The sequence below is a fragment of the Mesitornis unicolor genome, unplaced genomic scaffold, assembly GCF_000695765.1.
Source record: "Mesitornis unicolor isolate BGI_N332 unplaced genomic scaffold, ASM69576v1 scaffold5532, whole genome shotgun sequence".
Classification (NCBI taxonomy): Eukaryota; Metazoa; Chordata; class Aves; order Mesitornithiformes; family Mesitornithidae; genus Mesitornis; species Mesitornis unicolor.
Genome location: NW_010171103.1, coordinates 10696 through 29366, shown reverse-complemented (window position 1 = coordinate 29366; position 18671 = coordinate 10696). Strand labels below are relative to the sequence as shown.

The 18671-nt window shown below is 52.0% G+C and overlaps 1 protein-coding gene across 1 annotated transcript in view; it reads left to right on the top strand.

Moving 5' to 3' along the window:
- The window catches only part of ADCK1 (aarF domain containing kinase 1), a gene marked incomplete at its 5' end in the record, with an annotated part of 29716 nt that extends 20206 nt beyond the window's left edge, over positions 1-9510 (top strand). Inside the window, 4 exons of the mRNA XM_010179902.1 lie at positions 2520-2669; positions 2906-3103; positions 6866-7059; positions 8494-9510. Of these exons, the coding sequence (XP_010178204.1) occupies positions 2520-2669; positions 2906-3103; positions 6866-7059; positions 8494-8665 (714 nt within the window). The remainder of the gene's footprint in view (positions 1-2519; positions 2670-2905; positions 3104-6865; positions 7060-8493) is intronic.
- Positions 9511-18671: the final 9161 nt, after the last annotated feature.

The following is an 18671-nucleotide window of genomic DNA, read 5'->3' as shown; positions in this document are numbered from 1 at the left end:
GAGCCTACAGTCATCCCAGAAGATGCTGTTACGGGGTTGGTGTGGATAACTTGGTGAGAGGTGTTTTTGCAGGACCATAGGACATTTGCGATTGGAAGGGACCTCGGGAAGTCTGTCAGAGCTCCTGCTCAGGCAGGGTCAGCTGTGGGGTCAGACCAGCGTACTCAGGCTGTTATCCAGACAGGTCTTGAAAACTCCAAGGATGGAGTTCGCACAGCCTCTGGGCGACTTGGTCCAGTGCTTGACTTGTGCCATTACCACAGCACAGAGGAGAGCCTGCTCTCTTTGAAGAAGCCCATAATTAATATCTTTCCAGGTATAGCCATGACCAACCAAGAGGTTTGCAGAACTGCCAGCCCCTGTCTGGATGTGTGAATAATGGGTGTGAGGCATCACATTGTCCCCAAGTCCTCATCTTCAGTAATTCTGTGCTCTTCCAGGTCCCTGGAGGGCAGACAGTTGAAGCAGAGAGAGCAAAATGCAGTTCACTCTGTGTACACAGGCATCATGGCTGATGCTATGACCAGTCATGATCTCCTAGTCCATTGCTCCTGGTGTGCAGGTTCCTGAAAGGATATGTGAATGAGTGCCTGGCCTAAAAGAGACTATGTGGCATGTCCTTGGACTGTCACCGAGTGCTGCTCAGCTCTTCTAGGTGGTCACAGCACCTGGTAATTTGCTCCTGTCCAGTGTTAGAGATGTTGATCTGGAAGACCTATTAAGGATCACTTCACTGTTCCAGTGGTCTGTGCTGGTGATTGAGAAGGGAAACGTCTTTCCCCTAGGTCGGTGCTTACAGTAACTCCTGCATGACATTAGGAGAACTGCACTACAGGAGACTGCATGGCTGTGCTACGTCACCTGCGTGGGTTATTTGGCATGGGGGCAGGATTCTCTGTCATGCAGCAGTGGCTCCAGGTCCCACTGGAGGGACAGAGGTTTGTCCCTACAGCTGTCCCTGTTGCTGTGCTGCAGGAAGGGTTTCCATTCTTTCTTCTCATTTGTAGTTACTTGGGCACTATTCATAGCAAACACTTTCCTCAGAGGCGGCTGAGTTGTGCACTGTGCATTTCAGAGGTGAGTAAAGCAAGCCCTGCCCTGGCTGGCTGGTTTTCTGCAGGACCAGCTGTTGTTAGTATCCCCATTACCTCTTCAAGCACTCCTGCTTGTGGGGACAGCTGCCTGTTTGCTGGTTACACTGTGTGTCTGGGGACGTGGTTGGAATAATTTGTAATGATTGGCTTTTAATTGCTTGTTCAGCACTCTGCTGTGGAGCACCATGCTGCTCCCTGATGGCAGGGAGGGCCGGCGGTGGGATGTCAGGGCAAGGCTGCTGTGTTAGTGCAAGGCAAGGGATTGATCCTGAGCCCTGGGGATGTTTGCATGTGCTCCTAGGAGGTTTTTAACTTTAATAACATCTCTTGGTGATAAGGAGCAGTGGCACGGAGGGACACGGCAGTGACAGGATGATTTAAACAGCCTTTCTGTGCTGTTTCATCTTCACAGACACTGCAAATCAGATTAGCGTGCGACCGAGGAAAAGAAGGGGGAAAGTAGGGAACAGTGTGATGGAGGGAGGGTAAGGGGAACCCATGTTCATTCTTGTAGGCAGATGGACAGGCTGAGTCTCTTTCCATCCCTTCACTGCAGGGTCCTGCTGCTGTTCATGGATGGAAGCACCTGAGTCTTCCTCCCAGCATTAGCTCACCCACTCCAGCAGCTCTTTCCATGCCTTCTCTGTGAATGCCTGTCTGTCCCTGTCTGCCATCTCATTTTCCTCCTCATTACCAGTCCTACCCTCAGGTGTTTTCTCTTTTTTATGCCAGGCAAGTGTCCTTAAATAACCCCTGACCCCACAAACACCTTTATGATGCCTGCTGTGTGGTTTTCCCTGAATGCCCTGGATCAACCCGTGGTAGATGCCAGCAGCCACCCTGTGCATTTAGAATCATAGAATCACAGAATGAATTGGGTTGGAAGGGACCTTTAAAGCTGATCCAGTCCAACCCTGCAGTGAGCAGGGACAATGTTACCAGATCAGGTTGCTCAGAGTCCCATCAAGCCTGGCCTTGAATATCTCCAGGGATGGGGCCTGCACCACCTCTCTGGACAACCTGTGCCAGTGATCTACCACCCTCATAGTGAAGAATCTTTTCCTAATATCCAACCTAAATCTACCTTTTTCTAGTTTAAAACCATTACGTCTCATCCTATCGCTCCATGCCCTAGTGAACAGCTCTTCTCCAAATTTCTTACAGGCACCTTTCAGGTCCTGGAAGGTCACTATAAGGTCCCCCTGGGGCCTTCTCTTCTTCAGGCTGAACAACCCCAACTCTTAGCCTGTCTTCGTAGGAGAGGCTGACTGACAAAGTGTGAGGAGCTGCCGGAGCTCAGCATGGGGACATTGGCAAGGCCAACCCCTCGCTTCCCGCAGTGTTGGCACACGGGGGCTGCCTCCCCTCCCCGGCAGGCACCCTGCTGTGAGTGGCAGTGTGTGACCATCTCCTGTCTCCTCACAGATCTCTCGCAACCTGGGGAAGCTCTACAGCGAAATGATCTTCGTGAACGGCTTTGTGCACTGTGACCCGCACCCAGGCAACGTGCTAGTGAAGAAATGCCCGGCCTCTGGCAAGGCCCACATTATCCTCCTGGACCATGGGCTCTACCAGGTACGTCAGCTATGGGGGGCTTCCAGGACCTTGTGAGGCTGCCTGTGTGTGTCTGGCTGAAAGAGCACACCCAGCTGAAGCCCATATGAATACATGTTTCCTATGACTCCTGTAACCCTCCAAGGATATTTCCTGGCTCTGAAATGGGGGATAGGGCACAGCTAGGGGGCACAGGGCTTTCCCCCACCAGTGCCCTGTTCTCTGTGGACTTTTCGGAGCCATGTCTCCCTCCTCAGGTGCTGAGCGAGTCATTCCGCATGGACTACTGCCGCCTTTGGCAGGCCCTCATCAAGGCGGATATGAAGAGGGTGCAGAAGTACAGCCGGCGGCTCGGGGCAGGGGATTTGTACCCTCTCTTTGCCTGCATGCTGACTGCCAGGTCCTGGGAGTCTGTCAACAGGGGCATCGACCGGTCGCCAGTCTCAGCCAGCGAGGTAGGTCCTGTGTGCCCTTCCCTATCGTGCGCCCTTCCTCCTCCTCGGGTACCTTTCTTGGTTGGAACCACTTGCACCACTGATGCAGCAATGGTGCTGGGCAAGCCCTGGCAGCTCTGAAGCAAATGGATAGCTGAGCTAGAAAAAGCCCAGGATTCCTTCTGCAATGTGTTTTATGGTGGCCAAAGTGATTTTCCCTGTCTCACTTGTCACGGACCGCTTAAATTTTGTATAATGTTTTAATGGCTAAGTGTTCACTGCTTCTGGCAGGGGAAACATTTGTAGATCAGCCTTTTCTTAAAAAAGTGTTGAATGCAGCTGTGCAGAGAACCATCAAGGAGGATAGGTTAAGGTAGAGGAGACATAAAGGCTTAGTGGGAAGACTTGAGAAGGATAATGCATTATCACTATTCATGTAAATGACTATCAGCACTGATACAAACTCCTAAAAACCCCTGGAAATTACCTCCCAATAAGAAACCCTATTAACTTGGAGTCAAGGTTGCTTAACTGCAGATCCTGTCAACTCAATCACTACAAATCTGGGAAATTGCCACTGGCATTCTCCACCCTTTCCTATCCACACATGCTGGGATCCTTCTCACGCCTCCTCACACTCCTGACACACAAACACTGCCTTCAGAATAGGAGCAGCCCCTGCCAACTGTGCTGTTTTTGGAGATGAGCATATAGTGATGTGATATCAGCCAATGGAGCAGTGTCTGCAGATAGAAACATGTTGGTTGTATCCTATGGTTTGTTTTTATCTGCACACATTTGTAGTAGAGAGGATGAAGTTAATTTAAGCAGCCTTGTAATACTGTCCTGTGAAATTCTCTCCTGGAAATTCCTTCGGGTTGGCATTTCATTTTGATGGATGGAGCGGAATTTGCTGCACTGGCTTGCCATGATCCATAGCATAGGTCAGATACCTTGGGTAACAGACACCCCCACTCCCATTAGTTTAAATGCTTCCTACCTGCATTAATTTTCTGCATATCAGAAATAATATAGTGAATATAGAAATAATATAGTGAATATAGAAATAATATAGTGAATATAGAAATAATATAGCGACTGACTGTGCTTGATCTGGTGAGTTCTGGAGCTACCAGCTCCTGAAAACAAATCAGACACACCAAAATGAATTGACATGGAGCTGGCTCCAACAAGACCAATGTTTTCTCTGAGCTAATAAGCAATGTTTATCCTAAACTGGCTTGTAGAGGTTATGCCAAAGGTGCCTTGTGGCCGCATGGTGCCTTGTGTGGGCTAATGAACTTTGTCATTGAGTTGAATTGCTTGTATGGAGCCAGCTCTGTTGTCTTTGCCTACATGACACAATTAATGCTGAAACTGGATAATCCTGCAGCAGATAATGGGGAGCTGAGCGGATTTGCTGTGGCATTAGGAAATGAGCTGCTGCTTGCCCTTAGTTTAGAGGTGAATTGGAAAGATTGTGTCAGCAGCAAGAGCCAAGCACTGTGTAGGCTGGTGCCATCAGTGCAGAGCTCCAGAGAGGGTGCTTGAGGATGTGTCTACAGGAGAGTAGCCTGAGAGACAAGGAAGAGACCCCTTCTGAAACAAAATCTTACCTGTAGTGCTATGGCCAGTCTGGGGCACTGCATCTTGAGAAAGGTTTGATGAAACTGGGGCAAGTCCAATAGGAAGCTGCAAGGCCCAGTGGTCAAGCAGATGCAACCCATGAGGTAAGTCCGAGCGAGTTAGGGCAGAACAAGTCTAGAAAAGCATGAGCCAACAAGAGTTGTAGTAAATTTGCAAATCCGTTAAAGACTGCTGCAAACAGGACAAGAAGTAATGGGTTTAAATTCAGCTAAGGAGATTGGGGTTAAACACGAGAAAAGCCAGATCTAATGGCAACCAGTGAAACACTGGTGTGGAGGCTGCGAGTCACATCACTGGAGAGTTTTAGGAGCAGGCCAGGCCAATGTGTGAGGATTGCCATAGGTGCAGTTCTTCCTGCCTTAAGCCAAGGCCAGGCAGCACCGCTCAGGGTGGCTGTTAGCCTCATCTCATCTGATTTTATGATTGTGTTCTGCTGCATCCTGCAGCAGCCTCAGCGACTGCAGCCAAGGGGCTTTTCTCAGGTCCTGTGGCATAGCTTATTTCTTCCTCTGCACACAGGCTTCGCCCTTGACAGAAAATGACAGTTCTGATGACAGATCATGTGGTTGTTTTGTGATGTGGACAAGCAGCTGGAGCTAAAAATAAAATAAGAAATAGAAAAGAAAACCTATGTGTGGAAAATAAAGTAACCTCTACAGTGATGCTGGCTAGGATAAGGTATAATGGATAATCTGGGAGGGATTTTCTGCCAAGAAATAGTGGAACAAAACATGTAACATCTAGGAGAGCTAAGTGTCTTCTCGATGAAGCTTTGTGCCTTTGGTCAGTCATGGAGGCAGGAGGACACAAAGATTTATTTGTCAGCACTAAAGCAACCATGGTGGTGTGTGAGCTGTGTACATCTCTGACCATCATGACCTGCACGCTTGATTTGTGCAGGTCTGTTCCTTTATATTAAGTCTGAAGTTCACAGAGAGTGAATGTGAAATATATATGAAATATATATGGATATATCCATATCATGAAATACCATCCCTCATTCCAGAGGAGAGAAGCTGTTAGAGCTGTCCTTTCCCTTTCCCACAAAGGAGTCTCCCTCCTGTAAGAAGTAATTTACTGCCCTCTGCATGTGTCCTGCTGGATTCAGGAGATTTCAGATGTTCCAGGGACTTCTTTTTGGATTTGCTGATTCATGTCATGGCCTCTGTAGGAAGAGGTAGGAACATGGTATGCTTATGGGATCAGCCTCACACAGTCCTACATTTACTGGAATGGTGGAAGGACTCTCAGGTCTAAGAAGAGGCAGAAGAGTGGGGGCTGGCTGTCTTGCATGCTGTGGTGGCTCGTGGTTGGAGGGGAGCCCATCTTAAGTGGCTCAGGTTGTAGCCCATCAGTTATCCCTGGGATCTTAGTGTGAGCAGTGTATTTGTTAGAAGCCGCGGATCCAAGGAACAGAAAGGATCACTCTGTGTCTGCCGTGGTTTTACGCTGTTTCCTTAAACGCCTGCTACTGGCTGCTGCCAGACAGGATATGGGTCTAGATAGACCCTTAGTCTGACAGATGAGAGTTTTTCATCTTTTGGGTTAGCATGATGCTTAGCTGCATGGTGTTTTCTCACCTCTGCTGAGTTGTGTTGAGGATAGAGGACAAAACTACACCTTGGAAACAGCTTCATCAGTACAGCTTAAAGCCATCATTTGCATGGAGCAGCAAGACACACAGCAGCCTGGTTGCCTTTGCAGCATCTCTCCACCTTCCTGAGCAGTCCTGTGCTAGCTGCAGCTCTGCCAGCTTTGGGGCTGGTGAGGTGGGACTCAGTCAGAAGGCTGCAAGGACAGTAATGAGACATGGTTGCTGTTGGCTACCACTGGCCAACACCTGAGATAGCAGTGAGTGGCCTGTTCTCCTGAGAGGCCATTAATCCTGCTGGCGAGGGGACGGGGCCTTATCTCACTGAGGGGCAGGTGAGATAAGGCAAGAGTGGTCTGTGACTGTGCTGTGAGTTCTTGAGACAGGCAGGTGTCTGCAGGAAAGCTCTAGTTTCTGGCCTAGAGTCATTGTCTGGGAAAAAAACCCATCTCCTGCCAAATCTCAGCTACATCTGGGCCTGGGTTTCCCATGTGCTCTCAGCTTCTCTCTCCTTTCTCTCTCCAACATGACCTATCTGGCTGCAGGATGTGGAGATCCGGTCCAACGCTGCCGCTTACCTACCCCAGATCACCCAGCTCCTCAACAACGTCCCCCGCCAGATGCTGCTGCTGCTGAAGACCAATGACTTGTTAAGGGGGATTGAGTCAGCCCTGCACACGCGGGCCAGTGCCAGCTCCTTCCTCAACATGTCTCGCTGCTGCATCAGAGCCGTTTCCACGTGAGTCCAGACACCAGAGACCAGCCATGGAGCAGCAGGGGCTGGCTGTCCCTGGGGGCTGGAAGCTGGGGGGGATGCCAGGGCCTGCCAGTCAGCCAGGGCCCAGTCCCACAGTGGCTGAGCAAGGTGAGCAGGACAGACCCTGAGATAGTAGTCAGGTCCAATCCAAAGTCTATATCATAACGTAACATTGTGGTGACAGAGCAGGTCCAAGGTCAAACCAGAAGGTCAATCTGTAGGTCTAGTCTGGTGGTTGTCAGGAAGGTCCATGGTGACAAGACAGGGCTGAGGTCGAGCCAAGAGGTCAGCATGTGAGCTGAGATCCTAGGGTCAAAGGGCTTCACAGCAGGGCATGAGCTGGGGACCATTACTCCTCCAGTGTAGCTCAGGCAGGGACTGAAGGTGCAGGTCTGAGATTAACGAGCTCCTGGACCTATGAGCAGAGCTTTGGAAGAGGTCCCAGGCTAGTCAGGGCCATTACAGCTTATTAGAGCCCTCCACTCATGGCCCTGACAAGGCCTAACTTGACCTCTTTCTCTTAGTGGTGGAGCTCTCCCCTCATTAGCACATCTGCTGTGGTCCTACCCCTGCCCAGTTACACATCTCGGCCTCTGCCTCTGCTGTTCTCACACCCATCAGCCTCACCAGAGAACAGATCTGTCACGCTGGGGCTGGGGAGAGGGATGGAGTTGGAGCCTTTGGAGTAAGGGTTTAGGGTTTGGCCCCTCTAGAGGAGGAGAAGGGGCCTCCTGCCCATTATAGGCATTGCCACTGGGAAATATTTGTGGGTAGGAAAGATCTGCAACTTCACTGCTGCCAGTTTCTGTAGTCTGATATAGGGCATAGGGCTGACTGTGAAGATCAGGCTGAAGCCAGGAACAGGAGTCATGCAAGTGACTTCCATCTGTGAGTCTTATGAGTCAACACACTTCTGCCTCAGATGCCACCTCCTTGTGGAAGAAATAACAGTTATTTCTCTGGCTGATGAGTGTCTTACAAAGCCCAGTTAACCTCTACTTCTAAAGAAAGGTGGAGAATTGCTTTTCCTGGAACCAGTGTGTCAGGATTCCTGGACTCTGATGAGGGTGCTTCCAGGAACAGCTGCAGAGGTATGCACCCCTTAGCTGAAGTGAAGCTGGGAATAGAAGAAGAGGTTGCCATGGCTTAGGGTCACTGTGCGCAGTGGGGAGAGAAATGGGCTCACAAGGAAGCAGGCTGTCTCCTCTGCCAGATCCGTGCTAGGAAGGCAGTCCCAGCTCCTCAGGAACATTACTTGGAGAAAATCCCTGCTCCCAGAGGTCCCCACTGGTGATTCTCCAGACGTGGGATGTTCCCCTCCCCTGGGAGGGTCAGTTGTACTGAAGATGTAGGACGGGCCTCCTCCTGCTGGGCTGTGTCCTGCTGGATCTAACACAGGTGTTTTTCTCATTCCAGGTACCAGAGGAGCAAGAGTCACTCGCTTTACAGGAGGGCTCAGATCTCTCTCACAGAAGCCCTGAGCCTGTGGCAGATCAACTTGTATGAACTCTTCCTATGGCTGAAGGGGTCCCAGCTGGGGAACTGGGTCATTGCTCTCCTGAGCTGGATGCACCATTCCACATACTGACATGAACTGGTGTGAGAGGCCTGGGTGCTCACTCCCTCCCTTCTGCTCTCCACGGCACATTTGCCTTTCTGACTGTTTCTGTCTATTCTGTGGGCTATTTTTGGGTCTTGTTCCATGTTACACGCCGCACTGTCCTTGCCCGTTAAAGCATTAGCTTTCTCTGTGGTGCTGAGAGGTGGAGTCAGTACTGGAGCTCTGCTGTTTCATGGTTTAGGAAAGGAGGTGTGGGATGCCGTGTGTCAGGAAGGGCAGGGTACTTTTTTCCCCCATCTGAACAGGGGAAATTCCACTCAGATTCAGTGGGACTGCACTAGAAGCAAAAGCCTCTCCTTGGCTCTTTTTAAAACAATCTTACAAAATTTAAGAGAATCCCAGCCCTGTCTAGAACACCCCAAAACATTTCTCAGACCCTCAGAGAGAGGTGCTAAGTCCCTTTAAAACCCAATAGGGTTTATATTAATTTTTGCAGTCTCCTTAGTCTGACTTCTGTTCGGGTGTGCAGAGAGTTTCTCAGAGAAGTGAGACCTTGTGCAGAGCTGGCACGAGGGCTTCCTCTCCCAGCACCAGGGAAAGGGGACCTTAATGGTGAGAGTGGTGGACTGGGTGTCCAGCTTTCTGAGGTTTGTCTCCAGTCCTGTCCAGTAAGTGCCTCTGTGTTTTCAGACTTTTCCTCGCCTGTTTCCTTGCAGGTGAAATGGGGGAAGGGGACAGTGGTCCTGCCTCTTTTCCGAAATTCAGGGAAGGCAAAAGGAATGACAAGTCAGGGCTCTGAAACTACTGGTAATGTATGTGTACTGTACAGCACTGCCACACAGCAAAATAAATGTGTCAAATGTATCAAAGACCTTTGGGAGGAGGATGCCTGGCTGTGCCCTCAGGGTGACATTTGGGTCTCTAACCTCAGTCCTGTTTCCATTTCTCCACTGAGTGGGTGGTACCAGGCAGAGCTGTTAACTCCTTGCAAGTCAAATGAAATGGCCTCTTGGTTTTTCCTCTTCTCAAGAGGTTTGTTCCACATCTGGGTCTTCTGGTGCTGCATCAGATGTGTGTTGGGATGGGATGGAGGAGTGGGCATCATTCTGCTGGGAGGATGCACCACTCCTTGCCACCCAGATCCACAGCGAGCCTGCCTCCTCTCTGCCTGTGGAAATGCTGCAGCCCACTGAGCATTTCACCTCGTCATTGCCTGTGACATTTCACTGCTCCTGCCACAGATGGAAACCTGCCTCTTGCTCGGTGGTGCAGGTGACAGCTCTGATGGCTCTGACTCTGCAGCTATGGGATGGCTACCAGGAAGTCTCACCCAGAGGCCTCCTTTATGTGAGACATATTTGGGATCCTGGGAGACGTCCCTGCTGCTTGTGAGGATTCTTGTAGCCAGGAAGTGTGGATGGAGGTGATTTCTCAGATCCTTTCAGCTTTCTCATGAACTGGTGAAATGGGACATGAAAGACAAGAGTGGGAATGTCCCTCTGCTGCCAGCAAGCTTGCTAAGCTGAGGGTGGTTACTCAGGTACCAGGCTGTGCCTGAGAGCAAGCCACAAGAAGAGGATGTGCTCGTCAGTTTGCATGCAGTTTCCTAGCTTGCATGGGTGTAAGGCCCCACGTTGCAGTGTGTCTGTTTGGACAGGAAGGGAAGCAGGGGCAGAGTGTGGGTGAGTGCATGTGTCAGTGCCTGAGGAGCCAATTCCGTTGCTGGCTGTGGGGGAGAGGGAAGGGGTGCAATCCAGAAAGGGTACCTGACTGCAGGTGTGCTTGGGTGTGATGGTGACTGTGGATGTGTGGCTTGTGGCAGCGACTGTGTATGTGCACCAGCGTGTAGGCACAGCCGGCTGGGTCAGGGCTGTGAAGAAGTGGCAGAGCTGGGGATGGGGAATTACTGAATGAGGGCTTTTGGTCTCCTATGCAGTCAATTGCCTGACCTCAGTGTTAGCTCTCTGAGCCCTTCCTGCTATGGGAGCAGCAGCAGAAGTGGTGTGCTCCTCCATCTTTGCTAAGATTAAGAAAAGAGACCCAGTAAGGCTGAATGTTCTCACAGAGCTTGTCCCCAACCTGTGCAATGACAGATCGGAGATTCCCCTGACTTCTGAGTCGTGTGATGGCGTCAGAGAATGGAGTGGTGGTAATTGCAGTGATGAGACTCCCGACGCAACAAGGACTCATAGGAGCCTTGGAGTATTGGTCCTGCAGCCTTCACATGAGTAATCTTTTCTCATGTGAGCAGTCTGGCTGAATCAGTGCCTTGCTCAGGCACTTACAGCTTGTAGGCTGGCCAGTGTGGGTGAGCCTATCTTATTCTCCTCAGAAGCAGAGCTCTGGTGTACTTGGTGAAGTCCAGGAGACCCTCTAGCGATGGTCACCAGCTGCACATCCTCACCTCAGCTGCCTCTGCAAATGCCTATGCCTGTCCTTGTCTGGATACACCAACCAGAGCCCTGTGGATCTCACCAACATCTGTGCATGAAAGCTCATCCCACAGCGAGACCCTGCTCGTATCCCATAAGTTTTGGCAGTGCGCAGCAGGCAGCGAGCTGGCTGTACTCAGAAGAGCTTTGTCTATTGACATCAGTCTCTGCTGAGAGGCTGCGTGCTTCAGTATTAGCAGTGGGACTCCCCCGTCAGTTGTGCTCAACTCTCACCCTTCCCACAGTCAATCAAGGAAGGTTTTGCCTGAGGAAAGAACAAGCAAACACCCAGAGTTTGACCCTTTAACTTTCCTGCCTTGTCTTTTTGCTGGAAGCTCTCAAAGGTGAACATGTTAAAAGGGTTTTGAAAAGACACTTTCTCATCCCAATTTGTGGTTGTCAAACATGGGTAACCTGGATAAGCTCTGTGCACTTGGCCTCTCCTTCCAAGCTGAGTTTACTGGTGCTTTCACCACCAGCAAACACAGCCTCTGCCGCTCTGCTTGCTGGCAGCACATGGGCTGCTGTCTGCCTGGCTTCAGCTGCCAGCAAACTGAAGCTGGGTGCAGGCACTAAATGTTGGCCTTGCAGCAGATTCCTGAGCCCACCGACTTTTTCTCAGCACTGACGAGGGGTGTAAAAGCTGGGACCAGAGGTGCCAAACTGATGGGCACCTTTCAGCTCCTGTAATATGAAATACTGTGTTGCAGCCTCGTAGCATCTCACATCCAAAGGCTCTCAGCGCTCTCGGAAGTGTTGGGGAGCAAGCAGTCATTTCATCTAGCAATTAAATATAACATCATTAGGTTGTCTGGAGGTGAGAAGTGGGGCAGTCAGGGGAAATGATGTTGCCATGCAAAACTGGGCAAGAATTTAGGATATTAAATGAGCCGACTTTTTCATATGCAGCTGAAAAAAAGCCAGAGAGAGCATCAGTCCAGGCGAAACACCACACGTAGCCTTTACCTAGCACCTCCAGTGCACTTTAATGATGATGACAAGTGGGTGGCATATAGATCTGCAGATCAAGGCTGCCTGGTGCCCTCTGCCATCTCACAGGGGCGTATCAACCTCATGCAGTTGCAGCATAGAAGCTTTCCAAATGAATCACTCCCTGCTTCCCATAGCAAATGAACCGTGACCAGCACACAGCCAGGCCAGCCAAAGTCATTCCCCTCCCAAATGACTCCCCCGGGTCAGTGGGGCTGCCTTCCAACACATGGCTTGGCAGGGCTCTTCCCCCACTGCCACTGCATCTCTCTGTCCCCTGTCCCCCATCTCACACGGGGGATGTGCTTGTCCTGGTGATGGGGACAGGTCTGTATTGCAGCTCTCAAATGGCACAGAGCAAACAAACAGCGCTGAGCTAAGGGAGGTGCAGCCTGGGGCCATGCCTTGTACCAGGAGGGGGAATTTGGTGGTGCTGCTGAGCTGGGAGGCAGCAGGGAGGCTTCAGAGGCTCCCGGGCCTCGGGGTAAATCCAGGGCTGCCTGGGGCTGTTGATCCTCTCACAGCTTGAACAGAGGCGCTGTGAGGTGGAGCAGGAGGTGTAGGAAAGGAGCGACTGGAGCCTGTGAGTTTGCTCATCACGTCCCTCCTAACATCCACAGCAAAGCAGCAGAGGGGCAGCTCTCTGCCCCGCACCAAAAAGCCACCTCCTGCCTGCAGGCTTAGTTGAAGGTCCCGATCGCAGCAGGAGCAGAGCAGCCCCCAGGGCATCTTGCAGTGCCCCTGCTGCCCCTGCTTCAGGCTCCTGCAGCTTTGCTGGGGGCCAGGACCTCCAAACCTCCCCGGGGGGAGCACCCCAGGCAATGAGGTGCCAGCAGCAGATGTTTCTGGAGCCAAGCTGCTGCTACCACTGCATGCTCGCTGCCTCACACTGTGCTGTGTGGAGTGAATCTGCAAGGCTCAAAAGCCTTCAGCTCCTTCCCATTGCCAGTTCTCATGTGTTGCTGGCCAGGGGGGTGATTGCCCTCCTTCCCCTGTTGTTTGCAAGAGGACTCGGCCTCAGCTGCTTTCCCGTGGTGTGGTGATGGCCGGTGGATAGCAACAGCGTTGGTGTTCCACCCAGGCAGCAAATTACTTGGTGAAGAGCAACGGGAGGATGTGTGTGATGCTGCGAGTGTGCAGCAGTTCATTTTTGCTAGTGTGGGCTGGGGGTTTGGGGATGGGAGGCAAGGAGGGTTGAGGAAAGGAAAGGGAAAGGGGGAGAGGAGAGGAGAGGAGAGGAGAACGGATTTGTGATCTCTAAATGCTTCTGGACTGCACTCTGCTTTTGTTTCATGGGTCACCCAGTTGCTGAGGCAGGGGAGTCACCATCGCTGTCACAACGAGGGGTCCCCCCGTCTCGCTGCCCCACGCACCAGTGCAGCGTGGCGCGTTGCTCTCTGAGGCGCAGGTGTCCCTGCGAGGCGGTTCAGAGCCTTTTTTTGGCTCTGTCTCCGTGGAGCTCTGCCGTGGCTGTTTCCCTCCCTTCCCCAGGCGGGACTCCAGGCTTTTCTCGGTGGGTGTTGTTTTTTCCAGCAGCTGTCACTGCGGGGATGACGGGGATGATGGGGATGACGGGATGCAAAGCCCCTGGTCGGGAGGCAGCCTGGGTTCCCTCTCCATCAAGGCATTGGGGCCACCAGGCTCCCGCTGACACAGGGCTGGCTTTCTGTCAGCCCCATCAAAGTGCCTGAGGATGGGGTCATCCTTCCTCCAGCAGTTGCTCAGCTGCTGCCCAGGACTGTAGGAGAGCTGGACAGCGAGAGATTGACATTTGTAATTAATAAATTACCCTTCTGAGAAAAATTATCCTTTCCAAGCGTCACACAGGTGATAGTGATGTCCTCTAACACCTTACCAGGAGGCATCACTAGGACCTTTCAGCTGAAAGCTATTTTATTTTATTTTATTTTATTTTATTTTGTTTTGTTTTGTTTTGTTTTGTTTTGAATTTTGTTTTATTTTTTTATTTTTTTGCTGAGGCTACTTTTCCCTACCCTGACACATGCGAGCATAAATAACACTCATAAAGCCTCTTCCTGTAACTGGAGCACTGCAAGGAAAGGAACAGGACTCGGGTCTGACCCAGCAGGATGTGTCTGTGTGTAAAATGCGGGTTAGCTGCTGGTGCTTTGCAGCCCCGCAGCGCTGGGCTCAGCGTGGATGTACGTGAGGAAAGCGAGCGTCTCCCCAGGGTGGATGCACCGTGAGCCCCTGCTCTCCTCACAGCCTAATGCCTCTAACTTTAATAAAGCGAAGATGAAGGAGATTACTAAATGGCAGCTAATAAACAAAGCGACATGCATGAAGCCTGGTAATATCATATTGCTCTTAAAGAAAATATGAAAAATAGTAATCATGGCCATTGTTATTACTATTTTGTCCTTCGCCATGCCTAAACTATCCATCACGCTGATAAGGCTGAAAGAAAAACCCAGCGAAATAAGCTGCACAGATCCCAGGGCAGCCAGCTCTGTGGCCTCCTGTGCTGCACCCTTCTGTGCTTGGACTGCGGCTGCTCCTCTGCCTCGTGGGACCATCGGATAAATCAGAGCAGAGCCAAAGCAGGGAGAGCCCATTGGCATAGCCACTGGCAGCAGAAACCCGGCATGGAAATAGCTGCTCTGCAACAGCTCCCATGGAGACCTAAGCAATGAGGTGGTGTGGGCTAGGGGTATCAACACACCTCCAACACATTGGAGTGAGCCGGGCAGAGCCCTGCAGGGAGCTGTAGGGAGGAAAGCAGATTGTCTCATGTGGGGTGAGAAGTCGGCTGCAAGCGTGGTACTGCTGGGAAGTGCACGGCAAGCTGAGCAGTGCCATGGGAGAAGAGTTTCACTCTGGAGAAGCCACACTTTTCTGTTCAGTTGTGTACCTGGAAAGTGAGGGGCAGTGAAGCTGGGGAAGGGGACAGAGAGCAGCACAGGCTGTGCAAGGTTACCCCAGCAGCCCTCGCTGGTCACGGCCTCTTCCCTGCAGTTTGCTCTGCAGTGTTGGCCCTAGCTGGGTTACACGGTTTGTGCAGTTTGGAGACTGCTCCATGGTCTTACTGGTGGGATCTCCACCCCAGCTCCTCTTCCCATGGTTTCCTTTGATTGCTGCGTTCATACTCTCCGCCAAGCAGTCCCAGATGAGGGACTGGACCCCGGGGAGCTCCCATGGGAGGCCACCGGGCAGCAAGGCTGCTTGGGTGCTCCTGTGCCGTGTGTTCTGTCCCCAGCAGCACCTGAATTTAGCTATGAGAGCTTTTACAGCCCCTTTCCTGGAGCCTCCCTCCAAGGCTGGGCTGGGGAGGTCCCACCTGAATGATGTGGGTGGTTCTGGGTGCGCCGCATAAGCTCCCTCTGCAACCCATCTCTTGCTGGGAAGGGTTATTTGCCATATTGTGCCACCGGGGGGGGGGGGAAATGATGGTTACACGTGTAGCACTGGCTGTTATTCCTGGCAGTTACCCCCTTTGCTCGCTGAGGGGCCTGCAGACGTCAGAGCGTGGCTGCTGAAATGAAATGTTGTTAAACCTGGGATATAAATCACGGGCAGGCATGGAGCGCTGCGTGAAGGCTTCCCCTGGGGTTTAATTCGGCTTCATCGTGCTGGCTCTGCAGCAGGGACAGTGTTCTGCCCGGGGACCTCACCAGGCTGGGTCACACTCTGTGTCCTGGGGGGGTGTCCATGCAAACGCATCCTGTGACAGTCGGTGGTGGCTGAGCAGAGCCCACAAAACGGCTCTCTGCCTCTTTTCCTTCCCTGCCTCTTTCGCTCCGGGCTGCCCTGCCATTGGCTGGCCCTGTCTCTGGCTGCTGGGGGGATTTCAGGAGGAGATTTTGGACTACAGTGGTGCATGTTGATAAAATACAAGGAAAATGTAAAGAGAGGCCTCAGGAATGGCCCAAAGCAAACTGCTGCATCGCGGTGCCCCTCAGGTGGTGGCACAGCAGTGCTGTGTGACACCAGGGTCATTGCTGGCTTGCACCAGGATGATGCCAGTCCCAGGGGACAGCCGAGACACCCCAGTCGGTCGGGAGCACAATGTGACAGAGCATGGCACCCTTTCTCTTCTTGCTCCCATTCTTATGAGCTCCCAGCAGGCCAGGGAGCCACAGCTGCAGCAGACACGGGGTCCCCGCTGCCATCTATGCAGCCCCAGGCCCCTCGCAGGTACCTGCAGGGATGGGGAGCACCCTGATCCACTGGGGGTAGGCCCCCATCAGCTGCCACCAGCCAGCTCAGGCCTTGCCTTTCTCCCCCCATGCAGCAGGCTTACCCCTGGGGACACCCATCTGGTCCCTCTCAGGCAGTGACAACGGCAATTACCTCTCCGCTAAGCAAATGGTCCCCGCCGAGCTCCCCCGGCCGGCTGCGGGGACACTTACCTGAAATGAGCTGCGGCCAGCGCGTCGCTGAGGTGAATGCGGTTGCGATTATGAATGCACTTCTTGTTTGTCTTTTCAGCGCCGAAATCCTGTCAGCGAGGAGAAGCGATAATAACATGCTATTAAGTTCTTTCTGGATAATGTAATTCAGGAGTCAGGAGGCAGTTTGGTCATTTATGCCTTTGAAAAGCTCAGAATAATTTTCAGTGTCATTATCTTCCATTTTAAAGAGCCCGTTTCAAACATCAATACCGAGAGCCCCTCTCCTCACCGCCTCTCCCTTGCTTGTGTGGTTTTCTCCCACCTTTTGTTCCTGTTTTCCCTGAGTTTTCAGGGATTTGGGGTTTGTTTCCAGTCATTCGTGCACCCTGAAACACACACCATGCCCAACCCTTTCTCTTTTTATAGTGGGTTTGGGAACTCATTGCCATTTTAGTCAGCACCTCTAAGCTGTGGTTGGTGAAACAGCTGCTTGCGAGGCTGGGAAGCACCACTGGGGCCTTGGTGGCGGCGAGGGCCGACGTGATATGGATTTGGGTCCAGAGGGAAGGAGCGGGACCACAGGAGTCTGCAGCAGTGTGGGGAGAGCTGTCTTGGAAGTCCTGTGTGGGGGCATCGTGCTGGAGATTTGGGGTGTGTTGCAATGCCCTTGGACTTTGCTGAGCCACCCAGGCTGTGGTGCAGGCGTGGAGCCGGGGGAGCTCGTGCAGCCCAGCCGCTGCGGCACAAACACCACTCCAGACCACGGCTCCCTCCATCTCTGCGGGCACGGCCGCAGCCAATGGGTTATATGTGGAGCTTGATGCATCATTATGTTCTTTGCTCATGCTTTTGTTAAGCATGTGCTTCAGTGTAAGCAGTTAATGGATATTTTTGCCCTGAAATAGCCCCCAGGATAGGGAGCAGAGAGGCTCCTTAGCAGATGCAACTTCAACACCAGCTTACACTGCAGGCATGAAAACACACAGATGTCTCTGAGTGAATGCAGCAAAAATTAGTATCCAGAACTGGGGCAGGGAAGCAATCCGGCTCCTCTCCTGCATGCACAGTGCACAGCTGAAGAGGAGAATTTTATTCATTAAGTTAATTGGCAACGATCCCTGAAATGTCAGCCTTGGCCTTAAGTTCATTTCTAGGCTTGGAAAGCATCCTAGCCCTTCTGCTTTTAAAACAGGAAGCTATATGGCTCCTTCCATTTTTTATGTGCTGGCACTGCCAGTGTTTCAGTGCAAGTAGGAGGGATAATGCCCTCCCATTTGCTGCATCCTTCCTTCGGACGGGGAAATGGGATCTCCCAAGCAGAGTACAGCAAATCCGCAGGGAGCAGGCAAGAGTCGCATCCATCATTAAGCTTGGTTCATATTGTTCAGCAGCTTCTGAAGGAACTGGCGGGCACTCGTGTGCCAGCAAAGTCAGCGGCGGAGTCAGGCTATGACCTGGCATGAGCTCATTTGCAGAGAGGGTGTGGGAAGACCTGCACAGGAGCAGGCTCATTGGCCTCGCTCTGCCTGGAGGCTGCAGGAGCATTAGCGGCACAGTGTGGCTTCATCGCAGGGCTGGCCCAGCATCGTTTGTGTAGAGGATACAGTCTCCTTGGGACAGGTGTAGAGAGGGATGGGGATGCTCTTTGCTTCATGAGAGATGGAGAGGCCTTTTAAACACTTTTGGCAGACCTGGACGCTAATGCACAGCTCAGCATTGGCCAGTGGTGCCAGGAAGGGAACCCACAAGATAGCAGAGCGGGTGCAGCGGATGCATCCTCTCCCAGGCAGCCGTGTCCTCCCTCTGCACAGAGACTGCATGAGCAGAGCCCCACGGCTGATCCAGCCCCTACTGCCTGTGCCTGCCTCCATCGCCTGCTGCCTCCATCACCTGCTGCCTCCCTGCTCTGTGTCCAGCTGCAAGCGCCCTCCTGGGCACAGAGGTGGTTTAAATGCGCTTCCTGGGGCCCAGGGTATTTACATTGTTCCTCCCACGAAGGTTTTCTGGTGCTTGGTATTTTTACACGCTCCCGCAGTGTAGACTCTCAGATGGTCCTCTATCCGCCTACCTATTTTCATTAAATCTAAAGGACTTTCATTATCTCTGGGATGAGTATGTCTCTCTCTTGGTTGAAACTGGAGAAGGTTTTGAATAAATGCCTGTCAGTAGGAAAGTGGTAGAGGGTCAGGCAGCCTGACCCTTTCCCTCCTCTCAGGAATAAGGTGTCTGCCCTTAAAAGCCTGACTAACAAGCCCAACA